This window comes from Coniophora puteana (assembly GCF_000271625.1).
Source record: "Coniophora puteana RWD-64-598 SS2 unplaced genomic scaffold CONPUscaffold_4, whole genome shotgun sequence".
NCBI lineage: Eukaryota > Fungi > Basidiomycota > Agaricomycetes > Boletales > Coniophoraceae > Coniophora > Coniophora puteana.
Window position 1 is genome coordinate 2,697,966 of NW_006913056.1, and position 14,103 is coordinate 2,712,068.

At 50.5% G+C, this 14,103-nt stretch overlaps 7 protein-coding genes across 7 annotated transcripts; 4 read left to right on the forward strand and 3 right to left on the reverse strand.

Moving 5' to 3' along the window:
* Positions 1–17: 17 nt before the first annotated feature.
* On the reverse strand, positions 18–1,168 carry CONPUDRAFT_102206 (uncharacterized protein; the record flags this gene model as incomplete). Its single annotated transcript, XM_007769004.1, has 2 exons — positions 18–517; positions 614–1,168. 2 exons carry the CDS (start codon positions 1,163–1,165, stop codon positions 143–145), a joined length of 927 nt encoding a protein of 308 aa, XP_007767194.1. The 3' UTR covers positions 18–142.
* A 397-nt stretch (positions 1,169–1,565) lies between these two features.
* On the forward strand, positions 1,566–2,261 carry CONPUDRAFT_71980 (uncharacterized protein; the record flags this gene model as incomplete). Its single annotated transcript, XM_007768284.1, has 1 exon — positions 1,566–2,261. The coding sequence occupies one exon, from the start codon at positions 1,566–1,568 to the stop codon at positions 2,259–2,261; it is 696 nt and encodes a 231-aa protein (XP_007766474.1).
* Positions 2,262–2,623: 362 nt separating this feature from the next.
* Positions 2,624–4,084, reverse strand: CONPUDRAFT_102207 (uncharacterized protein; the record flags this gene model as incomplete). Its single annotated transcript, XM_007769005.1, has 5 exons — positions 2,624–2,992; positions 3,041–3,359; positions 3,411–3,448; positions 3,509–3,805; positions 3,863–4,084. 5 exons carry the CDS (start codon positions 4,082–4,084, stop codon positions 2,717–2,719), a joined length of 1,152 nt encoding a protein of 383 aa, XP_007767195.1. The 3' UTR covers positions 2,624–2,716.
* A 386-nt stretch (positions 4,085–4,470) lies between these two features.
* On the forward strand, positions 4,471–5,918 carry CONPUDRAFT_152462 (uncharacterized protein; the record flags this gene model as incomplete). The annotated part of the gene is made up of 8 exons (XM_007769006.1): positions 4,471–4,706; positions 4,758–4,884; positions 4,955–5,024; positions 5,075–5,317; positions 5,371–5,562; positions 5,621–5,701; positions 5,756–5,836; positions 5,890–5,918. 8 exons carry the CDS (start codon positions 4,471–4,473, stop codon positions 5,916–5,918), a joined length of 1,059 nt encoding a protein of 352 aa, XP_007767196.1.
* Positions 5,919–7,443: 1,525 nt separating this feature from the next.
* CONPUDRAFT_89307 (uncharacterized protein) lies at positions 7,444–7,712 on the forward strand (the record flags this gene model as incomplete). Its single annotated transcript, XM_007769007.1, has 2 exons — positions 7,444–7,447; positions 7,504–7,712. 2 exons carry the CDS (start codon positions 7,444–7,446, stop codon positions 7,710–7,712), a joined length of 213 nt encoding a protein of 70 aa, XP_007767197.1.
* An 848-nt stretch (positions 7,713–8,560) lies between these two features.
* Positions 8,561–9,963, reverse strand: CONPUDRAFT_121992 (uncharacterized protein; the record flags this gene model as incomplete). Its single annotated transcript, XM_007769008.1, has 5 exons — positions 8,561–8,892; positions 8,945–9,263; positions 9,313–9,350; positions 9,400–9,684; positions 9,739–9,963. The coding sequence occupies 5 exons, from the start codon at positions 9,961–9,963 to the stop codon at positions 8,632–8,634; spliced, it is 1,128 nt and encodes a 375-aa protein (XP_007767198.1). The 3' UTR covers positions 8,561–8,631.
* A 505-nt stretch (positions 9,964–10,468) lies between these two features.
* CONPUDRAFT_143332 (uncharacterized protein) lies at positions 10,469–12,058 on the forward strand (the record flags this gene model as incomplete). Its single annotated transcript, XM_007769009.1, has 9 exons — positions 10,469–10,701; positions 10,754–10,823; positions 10,924–10,993; positions 11,049–11,191; positions 11,244–11,358; positions 11,412–11,588; positions 11,645–11,731; positions 11,786–11,860; positions 11,914–12,058. 9 exons carry the CDS (start codon positions 10,469–10,471, stop codon positions 11,967–11,969), a joined length of 1,026 nt encoding a protein of 341 aa, XP_007767199.1. The 3' UTR covers positions 11,970–12,058.
* Positions 12,059–14,103: the final 2,045 nt, after the last annotated feature.

Genomic DNA, 14,103 nt, shown 5'->3' on the forward strand with positions numbered 1-14,103 from the left:
GCGATGTCAGAATAGGGCGGACAACGACGGCGACGACAAGAAAGGAGTACACGGTCCTGTAAAACGGGGACGGCTGTGCGCTGGTAGGTCTACCGTATTTGTTTCTTGAGCGCATGCGGGACGCCTGTGCCATACACTGAAGTCAGTCTCTTTGCAAGGGGAACAAGAGGCAAGAAAGTGGATAAGAGAATAAGGAGATGTACTCGCCGATATTATTCGTACCGTACATGACCAATGCGTAGTGGGCCATCAGCAGCGCATCGAGCTGCGTCGACGGGGGATACTCGATCAGCTGGGCGATGCGCCAAGTGAAGTCGTCGTGGCTCTGACACAGCGCAAAGTCGAAAAAGGAGACCGGAAGGAAAGAGGAGGCGCCGAAGTCGAGGACCACGATCCTGCCCTGGCCGTCCTTCATAAAATTTCCGCGGTTCAGATCAGACGGGCAGAAACGCAGGCCGTAGGCCGCGACCTCGGGCCCGAAGTTGGCACGCATATTGCTGCCCTCCTGCACCAGAATCTATATCAAAAATCATCATGCATCAATGCATCATTCATCATCCGCAAACTAGCGGAGGTGTAAGAAGGACGGGGCGAGACGAAGGAGAACACTTACGCCATTGATATGACTCTGCAGCAGCGCGACGGAATCATACGTGAAAGAGGACCTCCACTCGGAAAAGAAGCGGTGTTCAATCTGACCTCCGCCGATTGGGCCGGGCATTGCGTTTGGACCGCAGATGGAAATGAGGGACTGCACGGCGGCGGCGGCCTGCGGGGCGTCGGAGTTGTCGCACGTCGTTCCATCGATGTACTCCATGACAATGAAGCCGGATCTGCCATATTGGAAGGCGAGGTAGACGCAGGCGACTTGCACGGCGTCGTCGGGGTTGCAGTTCAAGACTTGCCAGACGTGGTCCTGAGTCAAGGCCTCGTTCATGGTGATGGACGGCCCATACTTTACCCAGGCGTAAGGGGCGCCCCCGCGAGACTCGTCGAAGAGAGGGACACCGTTAAGGGGGACTGCGTTGGGGTCGGGGTTGGGGTTGGCGGATTGGGCGGCGCGAGCGGTGCTACGGCACTGCTTGACGATTGCCTCGGGTTCCGGCAGGCTGATGAGCTTTTTGTCGATGACAATGACGGGCTGAATGGGCTGTTTCTGCGACATCGTCATGCTGAGGAGGCAGAGTAGAGTTTCGTGTCGGTCACCAAAGAGAATCTCCTATAACGAACGCAACACAGCGGCGAGACAAGGCACTCAGAAATAGCGATAACGACGACAAACAGACGTTCGTGGAAGGGACGGCTGAGCGAGAGGAAAGCGAGAAAGAGCAAAGATGGATGCGAGAACTGTGCGAGACTTGCTCTTTCCGATCTTCGGCAGTCGGAACGGCAGCAAAACCCCTATTAGACCTACGCCGTTTTACACATCCTTTCGAGGACAAATTTGCGGTCACTACAAGACAGACACTTCGTGAAACGCTGTTGCTTTCAGATTTGCTACATATACCGTTCTCCCAATAATCAGCCTGTCTAACTAACCCCGTTCTAAAACCTAGCTATTCCACATGCTGTACAGCGATGAGCAGCTGCAGGACATTACGCAGGACTCATTGCGGAGACTTGTAGGGCAATGCACGTACGCAAAAATTCCATCCAACACACACCCACTACGCTTTGAGAGTACCGATAATGCCATCTTCCACCTGGGTAAATCCTCGCGTTTTCGCATTGAGGTGCAACATGAGCCGGAAGAGATAGGGGATCTCTGGTTGTCTCTAGTTACTGACGACCACACTCGGCCAACTCTCGAGCTTACTGTCACTGTAGACGTGATGCATGCCGAAGACATGCTCACATGCTTTGTGCAGGCTCTCCCTATTTCCTCTGTTGCGTTCGTGGAGGTCAGTTCGTGCTTTCGATGGCCAGACGGGTTGCACGGAATCTTCGACCACCTTTCATCTGCTGAAACTCTCAAACTCGCTGACATGACTCACGAAGAAAGTCGCGCAGTCATAGAAAGCTTGCGCCCTCGAGAAGGACGGTTACCCGCTCCGCAACTTCGCAAGGTCATAGTACAGGGCAAGGAGGGAGGTACAGATTGCCCGAGTCTCGACGCTTTGCGGCAGTGCATCATCGCCCGCCAAGCTCTGGGATGTGGAATAGAAAGGGCTGTATGCGGGAGGAATTGTGATGTCGTAACAGGCGAAGTCAGCTCCCTAAGCGGATTAGGAATCGACGTGGACTGGCTGCCCTATCTGTAACGTTTTGAATGTAAGTCTTCTTCGTGAACGCAGTTGAGCTTCCACTGACAGTACTACGTGCAGGTCGCTGCATGATGTATAACCTCACGCGCAAAACGAATACCAAAGCTGTACAATATATGAATCAATTCGGGTGAGCCCTAAACGAAAGCAACTAGCTGTTGATTACATGAGGAAAGAGTCAGAGAGCAGGGAGCTTTACTTCGTATAAACCACCCTTTGGTCTCCTGAAATATATAACATATCCTTCAGCAAACCTCAAACACATCTAAAACGGTAAGACGTGCGTATAGTTGAATGGACTACCTAGTACGGCACCCTCTCTCAGCTCAACCTGGGCACTGTGCACATCTTCCCTCATGCAATTCCTTCCATCATCCCTTCAGCTATGGAAGAGTGATAGCACAGCGATAATTATTACTTCACATACGATACGCTACGGATCCATGGTATTGTCACTCAATAACTACTAAAGGTGAAGGTTTGGGTATCGAAGGCGTTTGAGTCACAACAAACCGTAAACGACGAGACCAGTGCACCATTCCACGAAAGACGTTGGTGAACATCCCGTCAGTATTGTACACCACGCGTGAGCGTAGTTTCCAGAAGCTCAGGCCATTGACGAGGTTATCGAAGCGCTCAACAACCTCGTCCGCCGTAGGCCGCTTCGTGGGGTCAGACTGCCTCATGTCCTCGACCAGAGGTGTAAGGAACTCTAACCCACGAGTTTCCTGAAGGGGTGAGACAGGACACGCGTGCTTTTATAGAACGCGACATACCATCAGAAACCGTTCCTTGATCACGTTCCCGACGCAGTATATGTCGGTTCGGAACGGGTTTTGAGGAGGACAATTAGGTTGATGTTCGGGAACGCTCTTGTCCCCACCCTCAATTACCTCTTCCTTGGGATCGGACACAGACGCATCGTAGCGACGCGAAATGCCAAAGTCAATATAGTAATACCTTGGAGGCCGCTTCGTGCGGGTGTAATAGTTCACATCTCCGCTGAAGTCCCGCTTCGTACTACGCTGAACGGGATGCCACCCTCCGATAAACATGGGCGTTGCATCCATCATGATGTTGAGTTCGGAGCAATCGCTAGAACTACACGTCAGGATAAGAGGGATATGCTGGGGATCGATTCCTTACCGATGAGCAACATGATGATCATGCATAAACTTCAACCCCTGGTCATGACTGATGTTAACGAGCGCGCTGGGACGTGTAGGAGAGGAGATTACGCTCACGTCAAAGACTTGCCCACATAAATCGAGAACTTCTCCCACGGTATCAAACGGGGGGTCGTCAAAGGTTCTCAATAGCGGCATGACGAGAATCAAACGGATATCATCATCTGCGTCATCGTGTGGTACGCGAAGGACCTCGTACAGAGGAACGCAATGATTGGCAGGGTCCGAGGCTAGAGGCTCCGAGGATAGATATTGTCCAATCTCGACTTCATGAGGGTGTCGGGACTCGAAGATCATCTTTAGCATTACGAATTGGCCATCAGACAGGCGCACTGCGTCTAACAGCCTGGTATCCTAATACATATTCTCGTTAGCATAATCTCAATGATGGAGGAAATTGACGTCTCGAACCAGCATGGGATAGCCATCTTCACAATGGTAGAACGGCTTTTTCGAGTCGCGCCAGGAGGGAATCCAGTCTGGGGCGTATCGTTGGCGAAGCTCGTACCCGTTGTCTTTGAACCATTGGTGTCGCTCAGCCCACCACAGCTCATCTTCACCCAGGCGGGAGGGCGTATTCCGAGGAGTGTCGCCAAAGACTCTTGCGTACCGAGAGTCGCTCGTGTCCGTCATGCGTCAAGAACCATGATGGTTCGGGTCAGATCAAAAGGAGGAGCATAAACATGGATCAATAATTACATAAGCACAAATGATGTTTGTTTTGCACGCGTTCGGCCGCGCGGCGACTTCAAGGGTGCTTGTTGACCAAACGAGTGTGAATTTGAGTAAAAGAAAGGCGCTTTCCCTCTGGCGCGGGTCAGTGGGATGCAGTGTCTGATTTCGATCCAGATATCCTTGTTCGCTACTTGGCAACCTTGGTAGTAGGACTTGTATGCACGTTTTTAGGGCCGCCATCCTCGATAAGGTTTGAGCTCCAAATAAATCCTCCATTCGTCTTTATTACCACAAAAGACCAACCCTCTAACCAGTTCGAAACATCCCTCCTCACGCATTCACCGATGCCTTTCAAGAAGTTCATCCTTCCAGTTTATCTGGGACCTGCGTCATCATTTTCCGAGTCCTCTCCAAAATTCTCAGAAGCCACGTCGGAGAAGGGGAAAGTAGAAGGCGGCGCAGTGTACCTCGATTTAACGCTCGAACAGCTGGAGAAGATGCAGATGTTGGCGTTGCAGTCGTCGGAGTTGGCAGAGAAGGCGGACAAAGAGATCAGGAGGCTCCGGATGACTTATGACATGTAAGTATCTTCGCAGTTCTGTTTATCACAGGAAACTAACGGGAGCCAAAGTCTTTTAAATCGACGAGATGCACTAAGAAGTACCCCACAACGTCGCAGTATCATGGACATGTTTGCAGCGCGGCGCGACAAAAACAAGTTTTATGCGGAAGCGCAAGGGCTGTATAAACTCAGCGCGGTTAGCCACCAGCTCTTCGCAATATTACTCAACGAGCCCAATAACGCTAATTTCTCGCCGTTCACGTTAGAAAAAGTCAAATGAGTACTGGGGCATTTTCAGGATTGCGGAGAAAGATACGAAAGACGTAAACATGTCGGGTACGTGGTACTGTTGTTCTCTTCATGCGCAGTTGGCTAACATAATGCAGACAACGGAGTTACGGCTGACACGCCTGTCGTTGGGATCCAAATTATCCAAGAGGATTCAGGAGAAGAGACTTCTGCAAGAGACGCCATCCTACTTCACGACGCTGCCAGATTCTTTGCAGAGCCTGAGACACCCATAGCGACAGGCCTAGGTGACGACAGCCAGATCACCGAGGGCAACCACGCCGTCGACGACTCGAACAAACCACTTCGAAAAGAGACTGACCAAGCCAGTATCAGGACAAGTAAGTATGATAAGTTTTGTGCTACGTCGTACAGTCACACTAACAAGGAGTAGTTCGACAAAGTGATGTCGTATCACATCAACCGCATTCGGTCTCCTCACCTCCTTCACCTGCTGCCTCCTCGCGAGCCGAAGTTCTCTCTCCTCAGCCGAGTCGTGCCGGATCTGGATCTCCGACTCACGTAACAAACAACTATCACAACTATATCAGCTACGTTCTACCTTCAGACTATGAGACGGCAACAGGTACATTGCGTTTCTCCCCTCCACCTACTTGGTCGCTCGACTAAAGCAGCTGTTTTAGATGTCCCGTATAGATATACGCCCTCTCCGACACCGAGCATTATCAATAGCCTGAGCGGCGACGGGAATGTAGCAGCCTGCAGTACGTATACATCGTCACGCGGGTCCTCACAAGCCTTTGACATCGGTTGAATAGGTGGCATGCCTTTCGGTGGTGGCGTCGCGACGGGAGATTACAATACCACTCAGTTCGGCGGCGTTAACAATAGAGGAAGCGGTACGCGCCCATTCAAACAGATTCTCATTGTCAGAACGCTGAGATGCCATTAGTTCGCAGCTATCCTTCCCCTCATGCTTAGACTGCGTGTCCATCGATTGTCTAACCCTTGTGGAGTTTCCGCTGTTCTTGTAGCCTCAAAACGTGCCTAGATTAAGTTATGCACCCTCGTACATACCCACCCTTTTTGTATCATATATCAGACTTTTGATCCATCTTGCTTCACTTGCTCTCACCAGCGTGAATGACGGATTTTTTAGAGCGAATATTGAGGAAACAAATCGTTGGTGAAAACCATCCATAATCGGACAATGATCGGGTAGCCACTGAGGTGAACTAAATCAATGTCGGACCATGTCACCATCACAAGGACTCAGATAATAGGACATAACGTCACCTTTCCACCTTCATCTGATACACGCTTAGCCATTCTTAACCTTCCTTTCCATTGCTCAGATTCTCATCAGTTCTGTTATTCCAGAAGTCGCTTCTATTCACATGGTGTGGTAACACATAAATTTAAAGGCCCGTAACGGGGTCAATGAATAAAGGCGGGCAAACGTAGTACTAACTTGGATGGATCCTGTTGTTCACGACGAGGAGGGCGGGAGGATAACGGTCTGAGAGAAAGCCGTGTGAACGCCCATATGTAATTTGATTCCGCCATGGCGTAATGTCAAACTGATTTCATCTTTGGGATATCAGCTAAGATTCTCAGCTCCAACGTACGTAGCGAAGGTCCATCCCCTCCTCCCTTTTGCAAGTTGCAACTGCTCGCCGATTATCTAGCGTGACGTTGGATGGGCTGTCGGAGACGTGTCCCGTTCTGAATCTTCAGCTATCTTCGGGCGAGTGGCTTAACGGCTGTGTGAAAACCTTCTTTCCACGCTGCTTGTGAATTAATCCTCGGTTGCAGGGGCTTAACATGTTCAATGGACTGTTCTAAGATAACGGTTGTGGGCCCACCAGGCTACCGCGCAAGGTGATTGACTGCCCGTAAAACTCTTCTAGGTGAGCTACTAGGTGTCTCCATTTTAGGCACATATCAAGCCTCCAACTTTTGACAAAATATGTGAATCATGTAGGTGACGGCTTCCAGGCTTCTGGCCAGGGTCCACAGCAAGATGCATCTTTGGGATGCACTTCTGTTCGCGGACTCTGAACATTTGTGGGCGTCCTCGGCAGTTTTCAATTTGATGGGGCTAACATGTGACATGTGACAGCGGAAATGATTCGGTCACAATTTCCGAGGCGTTCAGACTCCGTGAAACTCAGCTCTGCCAGCGACATCCACTCTTGCAGCGGTTTGGCAGCGGGCGTCGGAAGTCCGCAAAGGTGAGCCATCGCTATTGTGTTGGGCGTCTCAGATGTGCCCAGCGCATGGCATCCTCAGATTCCCTCTCCGAGCTCATATAGATCTTTGGTGAAGAAGCCGTTTGGTGTAGCAGTCCCTCCCAGCTGAGTAAGGGAGAGGCTTGGTGAGTCGATCGATACCAATGGCTCGATGACTCTGGCTATCAGCTTCGGTCTCGATATGCTCCGGACTGGAAGCCATCGTGGCACCGAACCAAGAAGTCCATCTTCAATAGCGAAGATGGAGTGCCGACATGGGTGAGTTTCTTACGTATGGTCCTTCTCGGTGGTTTGCTCAAACATGCGAATCACAGCACGCCCATCTGTCGGATGCCGTCCGCACTTCGGACGGCAGGTTCGTTATGTTGAAGTTGCTCAATTCCAGTCTTCGAACCCCTCAGAAGCTGAGGTAGGTAGATACGAGGCTGAGATAGGCCAAAAGTTCTCGTCAGAACCGCTGGCAGCCGATCCTAGCAACCGCTGCGTCCCGATATACGATGTCCTATATCCTCCCAACGAATGAAGTACAGGGCAAGGAGGGAGGTACAGATTGCCCGAGTCTCGACGCTCTGCGGCAGTGCATCATCGCCCGCCAAGCTCTGGGATGCGGAATAGAAAGGGTTGTGTGCGGGAGGAGCTGTTATGCCGTAGCAGATGAAGTTAGCTCCCTGAGCGGATTAGGTGGACTGGTTGCCCTACCTGTAGTGCCTTGAATGTGAGTCTGCTTTGTGAATACAATTGAACTTCCGCTGATATTGCATGCAGATCGTTGTATCAAAGATGAACGTTTGAACAGTCAACCTCAAGCGAAAAGTGAATTTCAGAACTATATAGAACATGTTTCAGTTCCGATAAGCCCTATGTGTATGTGTTTGAATCAAAATACAAAGCGTTCCCTTTTGGCGTGATCCTTCCGACAATCGCTTGATCATTGAACATTATCCCGCAGCAAATAACAATCGCATCTTATGAATATATGACGCACACATAGCCATGCGGACTAACTAGTGCAGTACCCCGCTTTTCAGCTTGATCTAGCCTGTACGACGTCCACCCTCCCTCGTGCAACCACCGTTCATCAACACTCCAACCTACCTCATCCCATTGGCACCTAACTTTCCCCGTTAAATCATCAACAACAACGGCGAAGTTTTAGTCCTCAGACCTCTCGCACACTGTTACATGAACCGCAACGAGTAGTACGAGGTCCAGGATGTCGAAGCTGCCATAGTGCTCGACCGTGACGTCTCAAAGAGCGTGGGCTACATGCGTCAGCGGACCATTCTCGCAATCGCGTTCTTTCTCACAATGGTATCGCAGGGGGCACATTCCGTTCTTTTCCCTCTCGAAGCTCGGACAAGCATCAGGTTTGTCAAGACATCGACGATAGGGCGCTGCCCATGTGACGATTATTCAGCATCCATAATATTATCAACAAACCTTTAGGACGAAGGTTTTGGTATCGATGGCGTTCGAGTGACAACAAACCGGACGCGACGAGACCAGTGCGTCAGCCCGCGGAGGACGTTAGTGAACATCCCATCAGTAACATATATCACGCGGGAGCGTAGTCTCCATGAATTCATGCCCTTAACAATCTCGTCGAAGCGCTCGACAACATCGCTCGCCGAAGGCCGCTTCGCTGGATCTGCCTGCCTCATATCGTCAATGAGAGGCTGGATAAACTCCAATCCGCGCGTTTCCTAACATAAAAACGTTAGTGCATCCCACCTAAATAATACTGGACCGCTTTACCGTCAATAGGCGCTCTTGGATGGCGTTTCCGACGCAGTAGATGTCGGTGCGGAACGGGTTCTGGGGAGGGCAGTCGGGCTGGTGCTCTGGGACGGTCTTATCACCGCCTTCGATCACCTCTTCAAGAGGGTCCGCGACGGACTCGTCATATCGACGCGAGATGCCAAAGTCAATGAAGTAATACCTGGGGGGCCGCTTCGTCCGAGTATAGTAAGTTACCGTATCACTAAGGTCTCGTTTCATATCGGGTTGCATGGGGTGCCAGCTGCCAACGAACATAGGATGTGCATCCATCATGATATTGAGCTCTGAGCAATCGCTGTTGTCTGGTATAAGAAGTAGGATACGAGAGATGAGTAGTTCCTCACCGATGAGCGACGTGATGATCGTGCATAAACTTCAAGCCCTGTTCGCCGATCTAGCAAAACATTGTACAGCGCAGAAAGAACACTTACTGAAAAGACCTGGATACAGAAGTCGACGAATTCACCTACAGTGTCGAAGGGCGGATCATGAAAGGTCCTGAGAAGTGGCATAACCAAAACCACTTCATCGTCATCGCCGGGCACACGAAGAACTTCGTATATGGGCTCGCAATGGTTGAAAGGGTCGGATGCGAGAGGCTCTGACGACAGGTATTGACCTATCTCGGCTTCGTGCGGGTGTCGGGACGTGGTAATCATCTTCAACATGACGAACTTGCCATCAGAAGTGCGTACTGCGTCTGCCAGTCTGGTATCCTGCGGAAGGCTCACGTGAGCGATAGAGTATGCAGAGGGCTTAGGATTTCGAACCACAAGGACTTGTCCGTCTTCACACTCGAAGAACGCCTTCTTCGACTTGCGCCAAGATGGTGTCCAACCTGGGGCGTACCGTGGACGGAGTTCGTAACCATTTTCCTTCAACCACTGGTACCGGTCTGCCCACCACGACTCTCCTTTTCCAAGGCAAGATGGGGTGTTTCGAACAGCGTCCTCACCAAAGACCCGAGCGTACTGGGAGTCGGCCGTGTCTGCCATGCCTTGAGTTCATGCAAGAAGGCGACAGGAGTATCACATCAAACACATTGCACCAATATGGATCAATAGATTACGTAACTGACAGGTATTACCGATTGAAGCGGACTACACGCCTTCGGGCCGTCTTGTGCTTGAAGCTTTGAAGATGGCCGCGACTCAATGACATTCAGCCTGGAGGAAGGGCCATGCCCCGAAGCAGACCGCAATCAAAGATGCAAAGGGCGTTCGTGAGAACCAGTGGCGCACCGTCGTGGTTGCTATGTACGTGTAAGAGACGGATCTTTCAGAGCTTTTGTTCGGTACATGGAAACCTTGTCAGTGCGGCAGCTTAGCGCTAGCACCAGAATTGATAGCTGACTCCCGCCACACTCAGATGCGCCGGATTGAAATACGCTTAGGTTCTTCTCTCAAACCCACAACCCTTACCCTCAATCCAGACGAAGCTTACATTCGACTCACATTCCATCTCCGAGTCACCCCAGAGTCACTTTTTTTTTACCCCTTCATGCCGTCCAAGTTCTTCATCCCAGCAAATCTTGGAACAGCGTCTTCATTTTTCGGCGCTGACACCTTCAAGTTCTCGCAACTAGTAGGAAAGGAAGATTTTCATCATGGAGCCATTCTTCTGGAGATGACGATGAAAGAGCTCGATACTTTACGTATGATGGCAGAAAAGTCGCCCAACCTCTTCGGGGACGTCGACAATGAAATATCCCGACTTCAGCAAATGTTCGATACGTGAGTCTCATTAGGCCCCCCTCCTCGACTCATGGCTGATAGTCCGCTATAGACTTTCCCTGAGACGAGATAGGTTATCCAACACCCCAAGAAGTTGGAATATCCTGAAGACAAAGAGGTTGGTGAGCACCTTCCAGACCGCCGCAAGCAACCTGTACCAGAGAAGCCTAGTGAGAATCATGTTTGATCTTGAAGAGCGTGGCGCTCATCATATTTGCTCAGCGGAAGTCTAATGAGTGTTATGGCGTAATGAAACTATCAGAGAAGGACACTAAACCCGTGACAGTACCAGGTAACAGCTTGTGCAAATGCAAGCTGCCGAAATCACTAACGAACGCGGTTTCTAGTTGACAAGCTTCCGCCCAACGCCCCTGTCATCGGAATCCAAGTTAACCACGACGAATCGGACGCCAGTCCGTCCGAGATCACGCTTCTCTCGGGCACCGCTCAAGTCTTGAACGCGTCTTCCGATAGCACCAGCACCACTCAGGTTTGCACTGTCTTCTAATATCCTGATACCAACGGATGATTTTCTGCTATAGATAGATAATGGCGGCGATTCTGAACAGGATTCGAGCACCTGCAGGGCTGAGGACAGCGGATTAATGAACACAGGCAACGCGACGCGCGACAGCGATCTCGACAGCCTTAGGACGCGTACGCTGCCATGTGATACCGGCGGATGGTGTTTGGCTGACATCGTTCTCCAGTCCGACAGAGCGATTTTCAGACAAAACAACAAGCAGAAGCCACAACGCCTCCTTTACCGGTGCCGCCCCAAGCTCAACAGTCTCCCTTTCAATCTGGGAGAACGTCTCCAGCCTCTCCTCTGTCATCCCCTCCGATAATCGTACACCAGCACTTTTTTGGGAACATATACGGACTTGGTCAGTGGGATGCAGCCGTCCGAGCTCTTAAGGTGAAAAGCTGACGACGTTCGTAGGAGATTCGGCTTCCCCCACGGCGGCCTCATCATTAAGTCACTTTTCAATCAATAGTGTGTCGGGCGATGGCAACGTTACGGGCGTCTGTGAGTTTTATTTGTTCTTATAAATGGGTGTCAGACACATTTATAACTGTGTAGCGGGAGTACCCTTCGGTAGCCCCGGAGGCCAGTACAACACCTTCCAAATGGGAGGCACATACAACAGAGGCACCAGTGCGTCCACAGAGTAACTACTATTCTACGAGCTTACTCATAAGCACCACCAGACTCGGGTCCAAACGTCACTCCTCTCACAGCTGAGGCACCTTCGCCCTCTCACTAAGCTTCCTCTCCGTATCTCATCTTCTCATCAGTTCTGTTCCCCGAGCATTATGCACATACGCTGTATCGTTAATTTATGCTCAGCACTTCTTCCCAATCAAACTGTAACTTAGACGGGCATGTTCATGGTGGTCAGTAAACAGGGGCGGGTAAACGTCGAAAGTTTTATGGGTTTTACTGTTCAGGGCGAGAAGGGGGATTTCGGGAAGGTAACGCTGGGGCAAACCGTGTGAACGCCTAGATGTGATTTGATTCCGCCATGGCGTAATGTCAAACTGATTCCATCCCTTCTCTGGGGTCACCGGTCACAGCTTAGGGTTTCAGCTCCAACGTACACGGTAATATATGGTAGAAGTGCAACTCCTCTTCCCCTCTTGTAGTTTGCAGCTTGGCAATTGTCTAGCCACGTTGACTAGGCTATCGGAAGCATATGGTCTCCGTCTGAGCTTCCAGCTATATTCGGGCGACGAGTTCAACAGGTGTGTGATAACCTTCTTTCGAGGATCGCTTGAAATGTATTGATCTCATCGATCCCTGCGCACCCCTCTGGCAATTTAATCCTCGGTTGCAGGGGCTGAACAAGTTGCTTTATTCTAATAACAGGTTGGTAAGGCCCACATGTGCACCACGTAAGGTAACTGCCCCATACACTCTTCTAGGTGAGTAGTTATCTTCCTTTGAGGCCCGTATCATAGCTCCAACCTTTGACAAGATTTATGAATTATGTACTAGTACGAGCTCGCGGCTTCCAGGCTTCTGGCTAGGGCCCAGAGCAGGATGCGTCTTCGAGATGTACTTTGGTTCGCGGAGTTTGAACATTTGTGGGTGTTCTCGGGAGTTTTCGTCGGCAGTTGTGGTCCGTTTGTAAAAAGCGGCATAGCGCACTTTCAAAGTGCGCTATGTGGAAGAGTTGGTCTCACAGACTCATTCGAAGCAGTTCCCGTGGTAGAACACATTTGTTTTTAAGTGTTCCGTTTCTTATCCTTTTCCGACGAGCAGGTGCAGAGTCTCATGTACTCACAGTGCGAGGGTGAGTTGAAGGGCTGGCAGAACCTAGCATCTCAGGAGGGTAAACGCCGTGCCCATGTCAAGCCAAAAAGACTGAGCGTACAGTCCAGGACAGTCTGCTGCTGCTTGGTTACATATACATTATTTATCTGTGAGATGCGATTGGCTCCTTCTGAAGGCAAAGCTACAGAAAATCAGGAGGTTTGAAGACGAATCGCACAAATTAGAAGACCTTGTTTTTTTTTATGCGAGTGGATTTTATGTTTTACTAGGCGCCCACAAAGACGGACACGATAACAATGACGTCATTTGCTCCCGGAACCTATCGACTCCGAATGATTCGGCTCTGCCCGCCGCCACTCCGGCGCCACAGGGCCGGTTCTGATTCTTACACTCCCAGGGACGCCCACAAAGAAAGGATTTTGCAAGTCCGCGAATGAAGTGCATCTGCTTCTGGGATGCATTAATACATCTAGAAACGGGTTCCGGTGACGACTGTCCCTGTGCCCAAGAAGGTTCCTACAAGTTAGGTCGTTATGAGGTTTGTGTGCCGCTGAAACAAAGGCAGCTTATTCCATATATATAGCGCGGTATGTTTCAGAGATTTTACTCAGGGGATTTTTTTCGGTCACGGTTCAAATAGTTTGGACAAAGGCATCGAGGTCTCCGGTGCCGAACCTGATGGTTCAGACCAGGTTTTGGATCGAGGGCACATGGTGAAGCGGGTATGGCTTCAAGTTATTCGCATCACTGTTTCGGCTTGGTTTCGGCTCTCATGTAACTTTATTACTGTAATGCATTACGATGCGGCAGTAACAAGGTGAGGGCCAAGAATTATCGGCTCACGAATCTTGTGCGGTTCCACTCCATCGATTGCCTTTGACGTCAGCGAACTCAGCGTGAGCTGCGACGGTTATAAGCACATGATTGGTGAGAGGAAAGCTGGCTTAAAGTCGCTCACACACTGACCCGCTTAAGCGGAAGACATTCAATGCCGAAAGAATGGATTAATGATGCGGCGACAGAACTTAAAAGTGCATCTTGCCTATTTACTTCACAGGGGTACACTGTTCTGAATTTGAGCCTCAGTGATGCTCCGCAGCACGGTTGTCACCGTAAGCAGCACC